This window comes from Vigna umbellata, chromosome 3, assembly GCF_029865625.1.
Source record: "Vigna umbellata cultivar VRB3 chromosome 3, Vumbellata_1.0, whole genome shotgun sequence".
Lineage (NCBI taxonomy): Eukaryota > Viridiplantae > Streptophyta > Magnoliopsida > Fabales > Fabaceae > Vigna > Vigna umbellata.
The window spans coordinates 14,298,435-14,317,963 of NC_142167.1; the positions used below are offsets into that span (position 1 = coordinate 14,298,435).

General features: G+C 36.4%; 1 protein-coding gene across 1 annotated transcript; it reads right to left on the reverse strand.

Annotated features, from left to right (window-relative positions):
* Nucleotides 1-10,888: 10,888 nt before the first annotated feature.
* LOC124839672 (pheophorbide a oxygenase, chloroplastic-like) lies at nt 10,889-13,220 on the reverse strand. The gene is made up of 4 exons (XM_047315567.2): nt 13,134-13,220; nt 12,597-12,756; nt 11,602-11,877; nt 10,889-11,416 (listed from the first exon to the last, which is right to left on the reverse strand). Exons 1-4 carry the CDS (start codon nt 13,139-13,141, stop codon nt 11,162-11,164), a joined length of 699 nt encoding a protein of 232 aa, XP_047171523.2. The 5' UTR covers nt 13,142-13,220; the 3' UTR covers nt 10,889-11,161.
* Between the last annotated feature and the right edge of the window lie 6,309 nt (nt 13,221-19,529).

Sequence of the window (19,529 nt, forward strand, 5' to 3'; positions counted from 1 at the left end):
GAGACTATTCTTATACTTAATTTTTTTTTAATATAAACTACTTTTAATACACTAGTAAAAAAAGGCTTTTTTAACGCGCTATATATGCCTCGGTTCTACTGAAACCGAAGCGTATAAAAGTGCGGTGGCATTTCGGTAAATATTGAGCAGTTATATGTCTCGGTTATATTTGAACCGATGTCTATAGATGTTATTGTCTCGAGTAGAAGGCGAACCGAGGCATATAATATAAATTTTAAATGGTTTAGACACCTGTTCGCTGTGTAACTGATGCAGTTAAAGAGTTTAGGCACCGGTTTTAAATATAATCGAGGCAGTATACCCTAGGTTAAAATAAAAAACCCTTTCTCTCAGACTCATGCACTCTCGCATTGTCGCTCTCATCAATCGCGCTCTCATCTCGCGCTCTCATCTTTGCCTCCCTCCCTCTCTCGTTCTTCTCTCCACCAAACCCCATCATCAGACCGCCACCATCACTGCCGTTCAACCACGCCGCCGGCCACCACGCGCAAACCCGCAAGCATTGCCATTCAACCACGCCGCCACTACAACGCCTTCGTTCTCGTCCAAACTCCACGGAGGCCGCGACCACGCATCGATAGCTTTCTTCTTCCTTCTCCACGCCACCTTTCGCCTCGCCGCCATCGGGAGCCACCACCACCTCGTCGTGTGCGACGACTTCGAGTGCGGCTTCCAGATCCAGATCCAGATCGCGATCCCCTTTCTCTCCCTTTTCTTTTTGTTTCTCAGATGGTGCTGTTCGTGGACCGCTTGGTGGAGTCGCTGGCCTAGTACCCGCTTGCCGCTTGCCGTCGGGAGCCGCTTGCCGTCGGGAGCCGCTTGCCGCTTGCCGTCGGGTGCCAGTGGTTTCTTTGATTTTTTTTTCCAGTTCTGTAATGTATCTGAAGTATGATTTTCTGATGTTCTGATCTGAACTTTGATACTCTGTAATGATTTTCGGATTCTATTTTCTGATTTTTTTTTCCATTTGTCATATGCTCTGTAATGAAGAACATTGATTCTTTCGTCCCACTGGCTTTTGTTATATGCTTTGTAATGTATGTATCTGAACTTTGATGTTCTGTTTTGATGTTCTGTATTGAATCCTAGAGTGATTTTCTGAACTTTGAAGTTAAAGGTTTGAGGAAAAGCACCCAAGTTCAGCAGTTTTTTGATTTTTTTTTTATTAAAATTTTCTAAGATACGGTCTCGGTTCAAAAGAAGACCGAGGCAAAAACTGATATCTTTTTGACTCAGTCCACAACCGAGGCATTAAACTTATCCTTTTTACCTCGTCTCTATATGTCTCGGTTGAAGAACCGGTGCCTATAAGCGAATTTAACCGGTGCCATTTCCCTTTATTGCACTAGCGATAGTTTAGTACAAAATACGTATTTTTTTAGTTCCAATTTTTCAACATTTGCATGCATGCGTGGAACCTTTTAGTTGTTCATTTGAATAGTTAGCTTTTATATACTAATTTTTTTAAATAGGAACATATTAAGATAAAATTATATTTATATATAGAAAGAGAGAAGCAGTCCCCTCATCATCCGCGAATGGGCTCTCACTAACCCTTGTGGATGACATAGACCAGGAGTTTGTCTCCAACAATTTCTCAATTAGTTTATTCATCCTAGACCTCCATATCAACAAAAGAACATTTAAAATCTTTCTAATGTGTATAAAACAAAAAATAAAAGGAAAAACACATCACCACTGTATCTAAAAAGTCAAATACAAGGTTTGAATCTACAACACTTCTAAGAGGTATTTTGCATCACTTGCCAACAAACTCTTCATATGTGACGATGACAAACTTTCCTTTATCATTATATACTTTGTGTTGATCAAGTCATCAGGTTGTGTAAAACAATAAAATATTTTTCTCCCTTTTTATATCATCAAATCTAATTATATGTTAATGAAAAAGAATGAAGCAATTAAAAAATCACAAACATTTTCATTAATGAATGAGACTACAAAATACAACATTCAATAAATAAACTCATACATTACATTGAAAACTTCAATAATAGACAAACTCAAATTGCATTAACCAAGGAAACATTAGAGCAATACATAGAACACACTCAAAGCATGGAAAACCAATTAACTCTGGTTCTCAAGAATTGCCTGTCTTGTTGAAGGACAAGCGAAAACTCAAGAAGAATTAACTATCTTGTGCTGAAGGATAATGGAAAACACAAGAAGATTGCACTATTAGTTTTCAAAATCTTAAGCAGCAAATTGTTGAGATCAAGGAATAAATTGCACAACTTCAATTAGCAAGAAATAATTAGTTTTGTATGCTTTGAGTGAATTCAATGCGTTGCTCTAATATGTCTAATCCACTAATGAATATGTTTTGTTTTGTGACAACTTTTTTTAAATGCTTCAATTTTTTCCCCTTCTTACATTTGATGATGATGTTAGAGGGAAGAAAAAGTTTCTCTTTTGTTAGATTTAACAGACTAAAAGACAGAAGGGTAACAGGTGGGGCTTGTCTGGTTTAATCCATTAAATCAGCTTGATCAAATAATGAATGTATTAAAATTACTTTAATATATAAACATGCACGAGGCTTTGTTCCTTCAGAAGTCACAGAGCATTTTAACATTAAATTCGACAGCCAACAACTATTAAAGGTTTGAAAACTCCCTTTTCTCCACATAAAATCGTTTTCACAGAAAGATCAACGATATTTTTGAGAGAAATCAAGTTCTTACACAGTGGTTTAACATCTTTTCAAAAGTATATCAAGAAAGTTTTGTGGATCAAGATGAAAGAAGTTCAACATTCCTATGAAAGATTAGTGTTTTGCTTATGAAGGTTTACTCAGATGATATTCTAAACTTTTTCTTTTGCATGGTGGGTTTGTAAATCTTTCAGACGGGATGTGTTAAAGTGTATAACTCATGTTAGATTTTCATAAGTGAATTTGAAACTGTTCTTTTGGGGTTCAAGAAACTTTCGTGGTTAAACTTTCTATCTAAGTTTGCATGTGAAGTGTGTTTATAAACTTTTTCTTTACCCTTAATCAATTGATTGAAAGACTAGATGGGTTAAAAGTGAACCAGTATACAAATCTCGTTATGTTACTCTCTCTTTACCCCTTGAACTCATAAGTTTGGGGCATATGACATGTTTTCTAAAAAATGTGAAGATTTTTAAACCTGATACAGCAATAGCTGAAAGTGCGTATTGATTTGAAGACCTCGTCGTACCTTACAATCTTATAAAAGAGAAGTTCTTCGTTTATCATTGAAACCATTTGACTCAAAGCAAATAATTCTCAGTAAATTTCAAACCCAATTGAGTTCAACCCCCTCCTCCTCTTGCTGGACCATTTTTCTAACACTACTCAAATTGATATATTTGGAAACTTTGCACTAATCAAATTTTGCCCCAAAAGACATATTTCTTTATTCACTGATTAGGAAATCATTGATCAAGTGAAAATAGCAGTAGGCCTTTGTTTGGACAAGAACTTACATAGGATTAGATTTATAATTCAGTTTGGACATCATAATGAACTACGATAAGGCAATTTTTTATTCTTCACCCTGTAATTCTTCTCGAAGCTTGATTTCAAGAATGATGCTTACAAACATTATATGTTTCACATAAAATAATTGTACTGATTGCTGCAGACCAGAAAAATGAAATTTGAGAATCACTGGGAAACCAAAGAAATTTCATGTTAAAGAATAAGTGTACATCTGAAGAAGGTTAGACTAGATCCAAGCGCAGAAAAATCACAGAAACTTACCCACAAGAGACCACACTATCAGAAAGCATGCACCCAGTTGAACTGCCCTGCGGCTTCCCATTTTAGTCACAGCAATTTTGTGAACATTTTCAGTTAAAGTTATAGATCCGGTTCCAGTTCCCCACAGACCAGCCAAGACACTAGAAAGACCTTCAACGCCAATTCCTCGACTAAGAACTCTTGTAGTCGGCGGTCTGAATGCAACCAATAACGAAGATGCATGGTATGTGCCAACCTGCAAAGATTAAAGTAAACAAATATCAATGACACGGTACAATGATTTCTTATTATTTTAAAAGTCCTATTATCAAGGAGATATTTTAGTTTTTCGGTTTAGGGGCTGATTTTAATTTTTTATTTGAAGTTCTGTAAGTGGCTATTTAATAGCCTTTATCTCAATCAATGAAGTAGCACATATTTTACACAGAAAATATATTTTTGTGCGTGAGGTTATTTTAACAACAAGGTGGTATCAAAACTTCATGCTCTGAGTATCAAGAGAAGAGAGGGAGAGAGTCAAACACCGTGAGGGAAAAAGTGAGTGTTTGTTTTTTTTTATGAGAGATGGCAAAGGTAGTCAACGGAATGAGTGTGCCACAATTGTCGGAGAAGATCAATTACGACAATTGATCTTTGCATATGAAGGTTTTTCTTGGATCCCAAGATGTCTGGGACATAGTGGAGGACGGGTACAATGAACCCGTGGATGATGAGCATCAGACAGTGAACCAGATTGGTGCATTGAAAAAGACACGAGTGAAAGACGGATCGACTTTGTACTTTCTGTATAATGCAGTGGATGAATATGGATTCGAGAAAATAGCTAATGCAAAGTCAGCAAAAGAAGCATGAGAAATTTTGAAGGTGGCATACAAAGGAGATACTCGCGTGAAGAAGGTTCGAGTTCAAGCCCTCAGAAGAGAGTTTGAACGTATGGAGATGGATGAAAAGGAAGGAGTTGTCGAGTTTATAGCTCGAGTGCAGAAGATGGCCAGCCAACTCGGAATGAACGAAGAAGAGGTGCCTCCTAACCGGGTTGCGGAAAAGATCTTGAGAAATCTGACAGATGATTTTGAAAGTATCGTGGTCACTATTGAAGAGACAAAACATTTGTCAACTCTCACTGTGGAGGAGTTAGTTGGGTCATTAAAGGCCCACGAATTGAGGAAGAAGAAAAAAAAGAAGGAACCCGATGATCAAGCACTACAAGCAAAGTTTGACTCGAATGGAGCTCGGAATACTCAAAGCGAAGGTCCTGGAGGCAGAGAACGAGGAGGCCGAGGACAAGGACGAGGTGGACGTGGTAGAGACAATGAAGAGAGAACCGGTCAACAGTATTGGCATTACCGAGGAGATCGGTCAGAAGTGGAATGTTTTAAGTGTGGCAAGCATGGCCATTATGGATATGAATGTAGATCAATGAAGTGCTACAATTGTGGTAAGCTCGGTCACATTGTTAAATATCGTCGAGCCGAGAAGAAAAGTGAGAGAAACCTTCTTACAAAAGAAGATGACGAAGAAGAGATGGGGGTTCTGTTAAGCGCCGAATTTTCAAAGAACTCGACAATGTTGATGAAGTGCTCAGAAACGAAGTTGGAGAACTCGGATTTGGACCATGCTTGAAATCAAAGTCTGAGGAGATTTCTACCAACTCGGTATGATATTTAGATACTAGAGCAAGTAACCACATGTGTGGAAACGAGAGTTTCTTTGATAAACTCACCAAGGCGGAGGCCGAATTTGTGTCTTTCGGAGATGACTCCAAGGTGGCCGTGAAGGGGCGTGGAACAATCCGACATATGCAGAAGGATGGACGAGTTGGAGAGATTAGGAACGTTTACTATGTTCCCGAGTTAAAGACCAATATTTTAAGCATGGGTCAGATAATTGAAAAAGGTAGTTCTATTTTTATTAAAGACCAGGTATTGTATTTAAAGGATAAGCATGGTCGTCTAGCAGCCAAAGTAAAAGCAAAGAAAAATTGGTTGTATGAACTGCAACTGAAGATCTTGCAGAAAAGGTGTTTGAAGCAAGATATGACTAGCAAGAGCTCAGATAACTCCACTGAAAAGGTAAATATAACATGTTTGTTAACAGGTTCAGAAGATATAAAATTTGAAGAAGCTATGCTAGATGAAAGATAGAAGAAAGTTGTGGATGAGGAGATCAACTCAATTGAAAAAAATGAAACGTGGGAGCTGACAGATTTACCCACAGGTGTTCGGCCAATTGGTGTAAAGTGGGTATATAAAAAGAAAATTAAAGCAGAAGGAAAGGTGGAGCGCTATAAAGCCCGACTTGTGGTGAAGGGCTACAAACAACATAAGGGGATTGACTATGATGAAGTATTCGCTCCACTGACAAGGATGGAAACAATCTGGCTACTATTTTCACTAGCCGCTCAACAAGGATGGAAGATTAAGCAGATGGACGTGAAGTCTACATTTTTAAATGATTTTCTTGAAGAGGAGGTATATGTAGAGCAACCTCTCGGTTACATGAGAAGGGGTGAAGAAAAGAAGGTGTTAAAGCTGAAGAAGGCGTTGTATGGTCTGAAGCAAGCTCCTCGAGCATGGAATGAAAGATTTGATACATATTTCAAGAAGAATGGTTATGAGCAATGTCCGCATGAACATGCTCTATACCTAAAGAAGCACAAAACATGTATGTTGATTGTTGCTCTCTATGTAGATGATTTGATTTTCATGGGAAGTAAAACTGAGTTGGTTGAAGAATTTAAAGAAGTGATGAAGAGGGAGTTCGAAATGAAAGATCTAGGCATGATGAAATATTTTTTGGGTCTAGAGGTCAATCAAAGCTCAACGGCGATTTTTGTGTCTCTGAAAAGGTATGTTGAAGATATACTGAAAAAGGCAAAGATGATCAAGTGCAATTCGGTTTCTACTCCAATGGAACCTGGCACTAAGTTATCAAAAAATGGAGAAGGGGATTGTGTTGATGCAAGTAGATATCAAAGCTTGATTGGGAGTCTCAGGTACTTAACAATCACAAGGCCAGACCTTATGTTGAGTGTGGGAGTCACAAGTCGTTTTATGGAAGAGCCAAGATATTCTCATTGAAAAGCATTGAAGTGGATATTAAGGTATGTAAAGGGAACTATGTCTTTCGAATTATGGTATACTAAGTCAGATAATTACCGACTTAGTAGGTATTCAGATAGTGACTGGTGCGGAGATGTGGATGACCGAAAGAGTACAGCTGGCTATGTCTTCTTTATGGGAGATACAACATTTACTTGGCTTTCAAAGAAACAACCTATTGTTACACTATCAACGTGTGAGGCTGAATATGTTGCAGCATCTTGGAGTGTACGACACGCAATCTGGCTAAGAAACCTGTTGAAGAATTTGGAAATAATGCAAGAAGAAAAAGTGTTGATCCGAGTAGATAATAGATCAGCAATTGAATTGGCAAAGAATCCAGTCAATCACGAGAAGAGCAAACATATTGATGTTCGTTTTCATTTCATCTGGGAAAAGGTGAAGGAAGGGAGCGTGGAACTTGAACACGTTGAAAGCAAAAAGAAAATAGTTGATATATTCACAAAGCCATTACCTATAGCGTCATTTCAGGAATTAAGAAAGTTGATCAGGATGGAAGAAGAAAAAAATTTAAGTTTATGAGGGGGTTTTGTTAAATAAACTTAAATTAAAAAAATGGTTTTATTTGTTTAGGTTCGGTTGTAGTATTAACCAGGTAGCAGATTTATTATTTTAAAAGTCCTATTATTAGGGAGATATTTTAGTTTTTCGGTTTAGGGGCTGATTTTAATTTAGGTTTAATGTCACTTTAGGTCCTTATTTTTGTCCCAGAATTTCAAATAGGTCCATTTCTTTTTCGACGTCTCAATTGGGTCCTTATTTTTGTAAAATTGAATCAAATAAAGACTTTCCGTCAAATTTATCAAACGCCGTTAAGGAGGGTGTTAAGTGGCATGCTGACATTATACATGTGTAAGGGAACTTGACATGCTGGCGTGGCATGCTGACAGCCTGGTGGTCGGCCACTCGGTCTGGTGGTCGGCCTGGTGCATATGACCGTTCGGCCTGTAAAGGAAGTGCTCATGGCCGTTCGGATTGTGAAGGAATGGCTTATGACCATTCGGCTTATGAAGGAATGACTCATGACCGTTCGGCTTGTGAAGGAATGGTGGTCGGCCTGGTGGTCGGCCACTCAGTCTGGTGGTCGCCCTGATGGCTTGTTCCTTAACAAGACATTGATGACCGTTCGACTTGTTTAAAAGACTGTTCGGTTTGTTCCTAGCAAGACATTGATGACATTGACATCGTTCGACTTGTGTTAAAGACCGTTCGGTTTCTGTTCGATCAGTCCCAATACCACTAGGCTGAGTGGCTGACCACCAGACCACCAAGCCGACCACCAGGCCGACCACCGGGCCGAGTGGCCAACCATCAGGCCGACCACCAAACCGAGTGACCGACCACCAGGCCGACCACTAGAGTGTCAGCATGCCACGTCAGCATGCCAAAACTCGTTTTTAATGCCACGTGTGATTAATAAGTACACTGACCATGCCAGGTAACCCAAACTTAAACGACCGTTTGTCCAATTTGACGGAAAACCTTTATTTGATTCAATTTTACAAAAATAAGGATCCAATTGAGATGCCGAAAAAGAAAGAAACCTATTTGAGATTCTGGACGAAAATAAAAACCTAAAGAGAAATTAAATCTTTAATTTTTTATTTGACGCGTGGCTATTTAATAGCCTTTATCTCAATCAATGAAGTAACACATTTTACAGAGAAAATATATTTTGGTGCGTGAGGTTATATTAACAATTACAAGAGCCATTTTCCAATGGAAGACAGGGGTACCCCATTGTAATGGATAAGGAAACCTAAACCATGGAGAGGATAACAATGCTTGAGATGTATCAACCCGACAACACCTCATCCTTGAAAAATGTTTTCTGCAATGCTCTGAAACCATATTTGAGGCAGGTATATTTATATCGCACCCTTTGTAGCTGTAAGCTCCGGCTTCAGTCAGCAAGAAAGCAAATGCCCATGTAATTGCCAGTCCCAGAGGAACCTGGCATGTCAGTGTAGTGTCTGGTCTAAATTAAATCATATAACTAATAACCAGTCAAATAAAAAAAAAAAAAACTGGTCAAAACTCCGAAAGATTGATTTATAGTGGGTTATTGAAAATGCTTGATCTGAGGCTATTTTTATTTTAGTTTTTCATTAAAAGGTGGGGAGAAAAACAAAAGAAAAAAAATTGTATTTCCCTTTTTATTTTACACGTAAACCTGCTATTTGTTAATGAACATTGTTGTGTACTTGTGTTTGTTAAAACTTAAATCTAAGTACGACTTTATACTTTTGAATGTTATTAAACTATAGAATGATATTTTCTTTGTATTTTTGGTGTTATAAGTTGTGATATTATATTTCTTTAATACTATTTTACATATTACTTTGTTAATAGTGGTTCGATTATGAGTGAACAATTGAACCTTGAACTAGTGTCATGAGCAATTCAATGAATGGCCCACTTTTAAAAACATTCATACAGTCATAAATATTCATGTATGAAGTCCATATGTAATATGGTCAATTGGAATTTCTTCTATATGTTTTTAACCCATTAAATATAATTAGGAGTGACAAACTTGATAAATCAGATAAAACTAAATTATTAACTTATTTTTAATTTATTTAAAAAAATCTAATTCATTCCTTAGCAATTTTCTCATGAATGGATATCCAATTCATCCACACAAATAATGGTTTATATAAGAAACAAATACTTATTTCATTATATCAGACAAACAAAAGTAGTTAAAGTGGTTAGTTTTAAGGGTTAAATATGTTTTTAGTCCCTAAACTATTAAGCGATTTTGTTTTTAGTACTTCTTTCAAACTAAGGTACTTTTTGGTACTTCACCTTTAGGAAAACATAATTTTTCGTCCTCAAAAACCAATGGCGTTAAAAAGAAGCTGAGTTGGCTAACGGTGGAGTGTCATGTCATCTTTTTTCTAACACTGAGTCAATCTGACCCTCACCGTTCGGTCACCATCACCATTCGGTCACCATCACCATTCGGTCACCATCATCATTCAGTCATCATAACCATTCGGCCACCATCAATATCGTTCGATCACCACCAATATTGTTCGGTCATTTAGTCATCATAACCATTTGACCAGTACCAATACCGTTCGGTCACCACCAATATCGTTCAGTCATTCAGTCATCATAAACATTCGGTCATTACCAATACCGTTCGGCCATTAACAATAACGTTCGGTCATTTCCGTACGGTCAGAGACAGATTGACTCAGTGTCAGAAAAAAAATGATGTGGCACTCCCTGTTAGCCAGCTCAGCTTCTTTTTAACGTCGTTGGTTTTTGAGGACGAAAATTTATGGTTTCCTAAAGGTGAAGGACCAAAAAGTACCTTAGTTTAAAAGAGGGACTAAACACAAAATCGCGTGATAGTTTAGAAATTAAAAACATATTTAATCCTAGTTTTAATTAATAATAATGTCACGATTTTAATTTTATTTCAGAAATATTCATAAAATTAAAAGTTTTAAGGGGTGATTGATCTAACTACTCATACTCAACTCAATGAACTCAATGAATTGTTTTTCAAAATGACTTATGTTATTCATGATCAATAATGCATTTGTTTTCATTAAAGGGAATGGGTGGATGTCCCATTGATATAGTTCACAATAAATTGAGTATAAATGGTCCATTATATTTTGAAAAATAATAGATGAATCATTAGCCATTCATAAAATTAAATGGATCCATCCATTTTTTTTATTTTCATATTGTATATTGTATTGATTGAATTTACCTATGAATGAATTGGATGGATAAATGAATTGATTTGTCACCCTTAAACATAATTAAAAAAAAAAACTAAGAAATGAAATCTTATGCGATAATATTTTTGATCCTCCATAACTATACTTTTGTCTAAATTCCACTGCAACTTTTACGATTCGGGTAACGTGAATTTCTCAACTTTTAGCACACCACTTGCATTAATGCACAATTATTCAGTTTGGTAAAAAGTTTAATTGTGTATATGTAAAATCAAATAAAAGCAACCCAGTAAAGAAAATCTCAAAATCATACTTTACTATAAGTGACATAAGTCCAGTATATCCAAGTAAAGCTTGAAAAGCTGAACCAATAATTACTATAAGTGACATAAGTCCAGTATATCCAAGTTAAGATCTTGTTACCTATTCACAAGACCACGCTCAAGATCCGGATATAAACAGGGTAAACCAAGGTTGTGTAGATTTTAGCTCCTTCATCAAAATAGTATGAATACATGTAATCTTTCTTCAGCTCTATTTACAATTAACGTGGACATCAGTGTTTATTCGATTTCTGCATGCACGTAATCGACAAATTCAAAATTCTTTTGGAGCTGGTTTAGGGTAAAAGCTAAGGCAGCGCTGACAATTGCAAGTCCTGCCAAAAGAACACGAAAATGGACATCTGCTGGAATCCCTGATGTTGCACAAAACATAACCGTTGCACCAATTAGGACTTTCTGCCATATTTGGAATCCCTCATAAGCTCCTTTACATGATGAACACTTCAGAGTATGCTGTTCAAATCTATCCAACATCTGCACAACCAAAAAGAAAATGATTCATTTAGTCTGTGTGATTAACAACACACTGAATGCAGGTCTTATTCCTGATTTTGTAGTTGTAGTGAATTTTATAGGAGTGTTAAAATGAGTGTTGTAATAGTGTTTTCTTAACATTTCTCATTGTTGAAACTGAAAATCTTGGATCATGTTTATTGTACCTCACGTTTGGATAAAACTGTTGATGGCAATGGCAGGTTGCTGATGTTGGCAAACCATTCTGGTTGGCCATTGCCATGTCGCCTCAGCCAGTCTCGAAATGCCAAGACAAAGCGATCTGCCTGTGTTGGTGTGAAGGTGACGCTGGTGTACTGTTTGTTAATGTCGCCTCCTTCCTTCGTTTGTGAAAGGAAGATTTTCTCTTGCCCTTGAAGGACTATCATGTCCCCATCATATACCTTGTTCGAAGTCCAATGCTCATACCATCTAGGAACTACCTGAGACATTGTAAAGCCAAAACTCAGACCTAAGTTACATTAAGCATTCATGAAATTGAATGCAGAAACCATGATTACTCAGAAGAGAACTATAGAGATACAGAAACAACATGGTAGGGTAAGTCAGAGTATTGTGTTCAGAAATATTCCAATGAATACTTCACTCACAAATGACATGATATAAAAAAATATATACTATTGGTTTTGTAAAAAGGAATGATACTAGCTAATGTATTAAAGTCACAATGATTTTAAATTCTCAACATTTTCCGTGTCAACATAAAAAGTAAAATTATTCATCTTCTACTGTTCACCTTTGGCACAATTTCAGAGGTAAGAAAAAGTAAACCATTTCCCACACTATTGAGATCAATCTCAGTTGTCACAATAAACCAACATTGTTATGTCAACTTCTAATGTATCTGAAGCATGTAATAATATTGTGGGTCCTAAGAGGAAAGCTTAGGGTGTTTTTTCAGACACTGGAACCTTTTGCCTAACAAAGAAATGTTCAATAGTGTTCTTAGTTCGGGCATACTTCAAAATAGACAAATTCTTTCACCTTTCCTCGATGATTTAGAATTTGCTACAACAAAAACATCAGGGCAGAACATGTTCTCCAGATAAACTAGTAAAAGATCATTGAATTTAAGCGAACTGGAACATTTATTTTTAATTAAACAGAACAAAAATGACAGCATAGGCCATAGAAATCTTACTTGCCACCAGGCAGGCCCTGGCACTGTGAACTGGAAGAAGTTTCGAGCACTGCAAACTATGGAGCGAGTCTTACCAGGTGCCATGGGGACATTGAAGGAACATATCCATACAACCCATTTCTGGTTACCAACTACAGCGAGTTTGGTATCAATCTCAATCCTGCAATAATAATAATGCCAAGTGTATTGGGCTTCAGTAGCAACAATTGATGAAGAGAGCAACAGTGCCTAGGATGAAAAGTAATAGTTATCTGAAATGCATCTTTAATATGCATATAAACACTTAAAAAAAATGCAGTAAGGCATACATACCACCACCATCATTCACTCTTATATCAAATTGACTATCCTCAACAAGAACCTCACATACTACATAGTGAAGGTACGGGTATGCCTCACCTTAAACAGCAGATGATGTGTTAAGATTTAATAAGAAAGTTATACATTTTGGCCCTAAACACTAAAAATTCTTATAGTTTCCAGTGTTAATACTGGAACTAAATGCACACGAGAACAACGCAAAAGTCATTGGCTTACTTGTTCATATAATAACAAGGTGCAACAAATTTAGCACTGATTTTAGGGTTCCTTCATTCACCCAGAAAAGCCTCACAAACCACGAGCTTGTTAGGATAAACTTAAATTTTAGAGATTTATTAAAATCTTATAACTTAAATTTTATAAATTCATTAAAATCTTATTTTATTAGTTTTGGATTTAGTAATATTTGGTTTGATTTTGATAGAGATAAATTAAATATAGATAGTTTTAATTTTAAGTTAGTTGATATTTTATTGTCAGATTTTATTATTTATATTTGGTTCAAGACCCTATTTGCATCTGTTTAAAGGTTGTGAAGGTTTAATATTGAACCTGGCTGAGGTTCTATGTTCCAATCTCCTCTTTCTCCATATTTGCTTTTTTCGTGCAGCCTTTACCTACATGTTCGTAACAATGAACAATTTTTGACTTATAAGGTAAGGTTGGACATTATATAATAGTTTGATCATATATATAGCCAATGTGTGATCTTCAAAGCACTCTCTCATGCCGGATTAGACATATCAAGCATGAGCAAGATATTTGTGAGTTGTCTCTTAGTGAGTGACGTAACAAGATCAATAAATCTTACTAGAATATACTTTGATATCATCTCAGAAAATGAATTTCGGCCTCATTGATTTGTAACGTGAGATTTGTACTTATAATTTAACATTATTTCTAATTGAGGTGATATCACAACAATCTGTGGCTTCCTTGACTCAATTTTGCAATTCGGCTCAAATCACGCTCTGCAACATAGTGATATCAGTTTGACCCAACTTTCCTAAACATGAGCCTCGCCTGTGGCTTTCTCATGGAAATCAGTTTGGTCTCTCAGCTTTACTAAAAGTGGATTTGGTCTCCTGACTTTGCTAGAGACATCAACCTGCCTTTGTTTTCCATAAGATGCTCTTGGCCGCTTATATCCCAGAGAATCTTTTTAATCCCTTTATTCCACTGACTCAACTCTTAAATTATATGTTTTATTTTTCATGTTACCATAACTTAGGTTATCATATAGAATTAATGTCTCTAGTACATTAAACGCCTATACATTGTAATACATCTCACTTGATACCAGTTCAGCATTTCATTATATTTTATCTTTCTTCCTCTCTTTATACTTATAATCCCTTAATTCCAACAATCAGAATGACAAAATTGTTAATAAGGTTATATGATGCACAAATATGGTATGTGTATTGAATACAATGATATGCTCTTTTTGAAAATAACATGATACAATTCGTGATAAATGTACATTTAAATTGTATAAAAATTCTTAAAACATAATAAATATATAATTGCAATTGTGCGGATTCAAATTAAAATCACATTTGTTAGGCATTGTCAAAATAAAAAATTATAAATTATTGTCATTCTAAAAGTATTAGTATTTCATAGATCGGATGCTTCATCCTACACATGACACAAATTGAAGTATCAATGCGTAAAGAGATTTACTTTAGTTTTCTCTTAAACAAGTAAATCCTAGAGTATGATAGGCATGCAAAAGCCAGAAGGAGGAAAAGACTAAACCTCCAGATATTTGGCCTAGGACTACGGTGAATTGCCTTAAATATCTAAATAAGCTTTACTCTACATACAAAACGAATGCTTCATCTTTGATTACGTGGTTTAGTTTAGACAGGACAAATATATATCGTTGTTAGGTTGAGTATGAATGCAAAACACAATTTTTGAAGCTAAGAGTAGCTGAATTAATTTTTATATTAAATAATATAGCTTCTATAACTTGGTATTATTTCTGTCACAAGGTAGTTGTGCCTTTTGTCCGATGCATTTCCTGTTTTGATAATCTGATTAAGGTTTACTGTTGCTTCTTCATTTTGGCAGAACTAAATCAGATGTTCCTACGATTCAGATTGCATTTCAGTACTCAGTTGTAGTTCCTCCTCAGGAACTTTCTAATTCAGGAGGGGTTTCTACAAATAGGTATGGTAATAAGCAGAATTAGATTGACTGTACGCATGTTCTTCTGTTGTTGATGTATGTATGGATGTTTTCAATATTTCTATGTCAGGTGAAGTCCAATTCATTAATTTGAACAGGTTGACTATTATTTTTATTTAGTTTTACCTATTTTTTATGAACGGGCATAAAGTATGTCTCTTCCAAATTTGATAGCTTGTTCTTTGACCCTGGTTTTTCTTGTGCCACTGGAGTTTCTGTTTATTCTCTGATTTCAAATTCTAAGACTATATCCATGCTGGTTTCTAAAATATTCCAAGACAATTAGTGCATGGGAGATGTGTCCTGATGTCTAGCATCTCCAACAGCCCAACAGAAATTATTGATGAGTTTTGTACCACTTTTTTCTGTCAGCTAGTATAAGTGGCATTATCTGTTGGTTTTACCAGTCATGGAACTTTGTTCATTATTTCTTGGTTTTATTGAGAATATATCCTCATTTTAGTCTCCAATATTGTAATTTGTAACTTGTAAGCATCAATTGCTTTGGTAATTATTTTACAAAATTCTCAATTTAGTCATTGATTTTACAAATGATATTCTCTTTAAAGCTTTTCGTGCAAAACTAGTGGAAAAGCATTACAATGAATGATTTTTTGACAAAGCCAGGGACTAAAGTAAATATTTTGTGAATATTTCTTACCTTTGCCTGCTACTCTTTGCTTAGGACTCCTTCCATACTGATCTTTATCAATTATGTGATATCTTTAGAGGTTGCATTGGTGCATAAAGAAATTTATATCTTGAATAAAGAGTATCAGTGTTTCAGTGGTAGAATATCGAGGGTTTATAGAAGGAGAAAGAAGAATTTGTAGGGAGGTTCGACACACACATATACATATAGATCTCCACACTGGTAAGATATTGTCCACTTTGGGCAAGCCCTCACGGATTTGCTTTTGGTACCACTCCAAAAGGCCTCTTACCAATGGAGGTATCTTATTTTATCTGATGTGAAACTTTTTTTGTACCCAACAATCCTCCCTCAAACAAAGGACTATGGTTTTCCACCTATGCTCTCCACCTCTCATGATTCATCTGGCTATTTGCCACTGACCACCTATCAGGCTTCACCTGATCATGGAGGGACGTACTCGTCTGAGCCCCGTTCACCAGACCTAAACCATGGGCTCTGATACCATGTTAGAAGTGGACTTTAAGCCTAACTCAACCCCATAAAGAGACACCAACAATTTTTAACATGGAAAACCCTTCCATGCAAGAGTAAAAACCACGAGTCGTCCAGACCAAAGAAAAAATCCATTATGATCAATAATAGGATACAGAAGAGTCTCCAATAATAACACCAAATGGTGTTTTCAATAAGCCAATTTAATTAAGTACAAATGCTTACAAATGAGAACAAAGAAGATGAAAATTCTCCAAAACAAGGCTACTGGTTCGGGACTGATTTCTCCCAAACTAGACCTCCAATTGACGATCCAAACAATCAGAATGAAGAACCATATGTCTGGAACCCACTGTCCAAAAACCAGCTCGATCCAACGGTGAAGGACTTCACAGCGACGAAAACACCAGTGCAGGGTCAGGGTTATGCAGGAATGGCTTTCTCTCTTTCTTTTTCTCTCACTTAGCTTTTGCCTCTCTTCAAATGACTCTCATGTGTCCTACTAATCTGACCCATCTCAATTTAACCTAGTGAGACATAATGGTCCATATTATTTGGGCCTATTCTCCACATAGGAAGGGAGTCCAACAACCCAACAAATCTCCCCCTCACGACTATGTGGAGATATCCGCCAAACCTGCGATCTCACGACGAACTTCAAACTTTCCTCTTGGCAATGCCTTGGTCATCATATCAGCACCCTTATCATCTGTATGAACTTTAGCCAATTCCAACAACTTAGCATCTAGGGATGGCAAAAAAATTCGAGCTCGTGCATATCTGCGGATAAAATCCGCAATGGATAGTTGGTACCCACGGATATTTACTACTCGCGGGTAGCGGGTATTTTAATACCCGCTTATAAACGGGTCGGGTACGGATATTATACTATCCGTACCCGCTACCCGCAAAAAATAAAAATAAATATTTAATTTATATTTTATTAAATTAAATTTAAATAAAATTAACATTAATTTATATTTTATAAGGTTAAATTTAATTAAAATTAAATATTAATTCATATTTAATAATTTATAAAAATATATTTTTTTAGATATTTGTGGGTATCCAATGGGTATCCGTGGGTTTTAAAATATTCACGGATATTTTTTAAGCAAGTATCAGTGCGGGTAGCGGGTCGGGTAGCAGGTGGATTTTTTTTATCGAATCGGGTTGCGGGTAGGCACTATCCATACCCGACCCGACCCGTTGTCATCCCTATTAGCATCCAAAACATCACGTATCCAATGATACCTCACATCAATATGTTTGGATTTAGAATGAAAAGTTGGATTCTTACCAAGATGAATCACATTTTGACTGTCACAATACAACAAGTATTTACCTTGCACAAAACCAAGCTCCTCCATGAATTTCTTCACCCATAACAACTCCTTACATGCTTCAGTAAGTGCAATGAATTCTTCCTCAGTAGTAGACAACGCTACACACTTTTGCAACTTTGATTGCCAAGCCAAGGCTCCCCTGCAATTGAATCAAATAGCTTGAAGTGGACTTTCTAGAATCAATGTGTCCAGCCATATCTGAATCTGAGTAACCCACCAAAGTAGGCTTATCACCTCCAAAACAAAGTCTCAAACCACTAGTACCACGAAGATACCTCAAAATCCATTTCACAACATTTCAATGCTTTCTACCTGGAATTGAAGAAATCTACTAACTATACCAACAGCATGTGCAATATCAGGCCTTGTACATACCATTACATACATCAAACTACCCACCATAGAAGCATAAGGAACTTTGCTCATATCTATCTTCTCAAATTCATTTGAAGGACTTTGTTTAACACTCTACTTAAAATGAGTAGCAAGAGGAATACTTACAACTTTAGCATTTTCCATTTGGAATTTTTGCAACACCTTCTGAATGTAGTGCTCTTGTGATAGTCAAAGTTTCTTCTCTTTTTTATCACGAGTGATACTTATACCAAGAATCTTCTTAGCTGCTCCCATGTCTTTCATGGAAAATGACTTGCCTAGTTGCTTCTTCAACCTGTCAATTTTGGAAACATCTTTCCCAACAATAAGCATGTCATCAACATATAACAATAGTATAATGAAATCATTCTCAAATTTTTTTTTGACAAAAACACAATGGTCAGAAGTAGTCTTCTTGTAGCCTTGCTCACACATAACAGACTCAAACTTCTTATATCACTGCCTCGGAGCTTGTTTCAAACCATATAGGCTTTTTCGTAGCCTACACACATAGTCTTCCTTGCCTTCAACAAGAAAACCATCTGGTTACTTCATGTAAATATCTTCCTCCAAATCACCGTGAAGGAAAGTTATATCTGCTCAACCTCTAAATCTAGAGTAGTAGCTAAACTTAACACAATTCTGATGGATGTAATCCTCACCACTGGTGAGAAAATCTCATTGAAGTCAACACCCTTTCTTTGTCTGAAGCCTTTCACCACTAACCTGGCTTTGTATCTGGTAGATGTAGAATTGCTCTCTTGCTTCACCCTGAAAATCCACCTATTCTCTAAGGCTCTCTTACCCTTAGACAACTTCACCAAGTCATAAGTGTGATTATCATGCAAAGATTTCATCTCATCCTGCATTGCATTCAACCACTTTTGCTTTCAATGGCCTCCTCATAACATTCAGGTTCTCCCTCATCAGTCAACATCACATACTCATTGGTAGAGTACTTCTTAGAAGGTTGTTTTGGCCTGTCAGATCTTCTGGGTTGAGCTTCAGGTAGCTCACGTACATCACCAAGACTCTCATCTTGTGACACATCATGTTCCTCTTCATCAACATTATCAATAGGAACATCCAAGTTATCTCCAACCTATTGATTATCAATATCGCCATGTTGTTCATCATCATGAACATCAATATCCAAATCATTAATAGACAACCGAATTGGGTCAACATCAGCCACATTACCATCTTCCTTAGGTGTAGAATTCTCCACCTTATCAATATCTTCAATGATCTGATCTTTCATGAATTGCACATCATGGCTTCTAACAACTTTATTTTCAACGGTGTTATACAACTTGTAGTCAAATTCGTCCTTACCAAAATCAATGAAGATGCATTGTCTTGTCTTCACATCCAACTTGAATTTTTCATCCTTTGGAACATGAACAAAAGCTTTACAACCGAAAACACGCAAATGATCATAAGTAACATTCTTGCCAAACCAAATGTCTGGCACCTCATAGTTTAAAGATTAATAACATGATTACTATAAATAACGTTTCACCCCAGAAATGCTTAAACAATATTGCT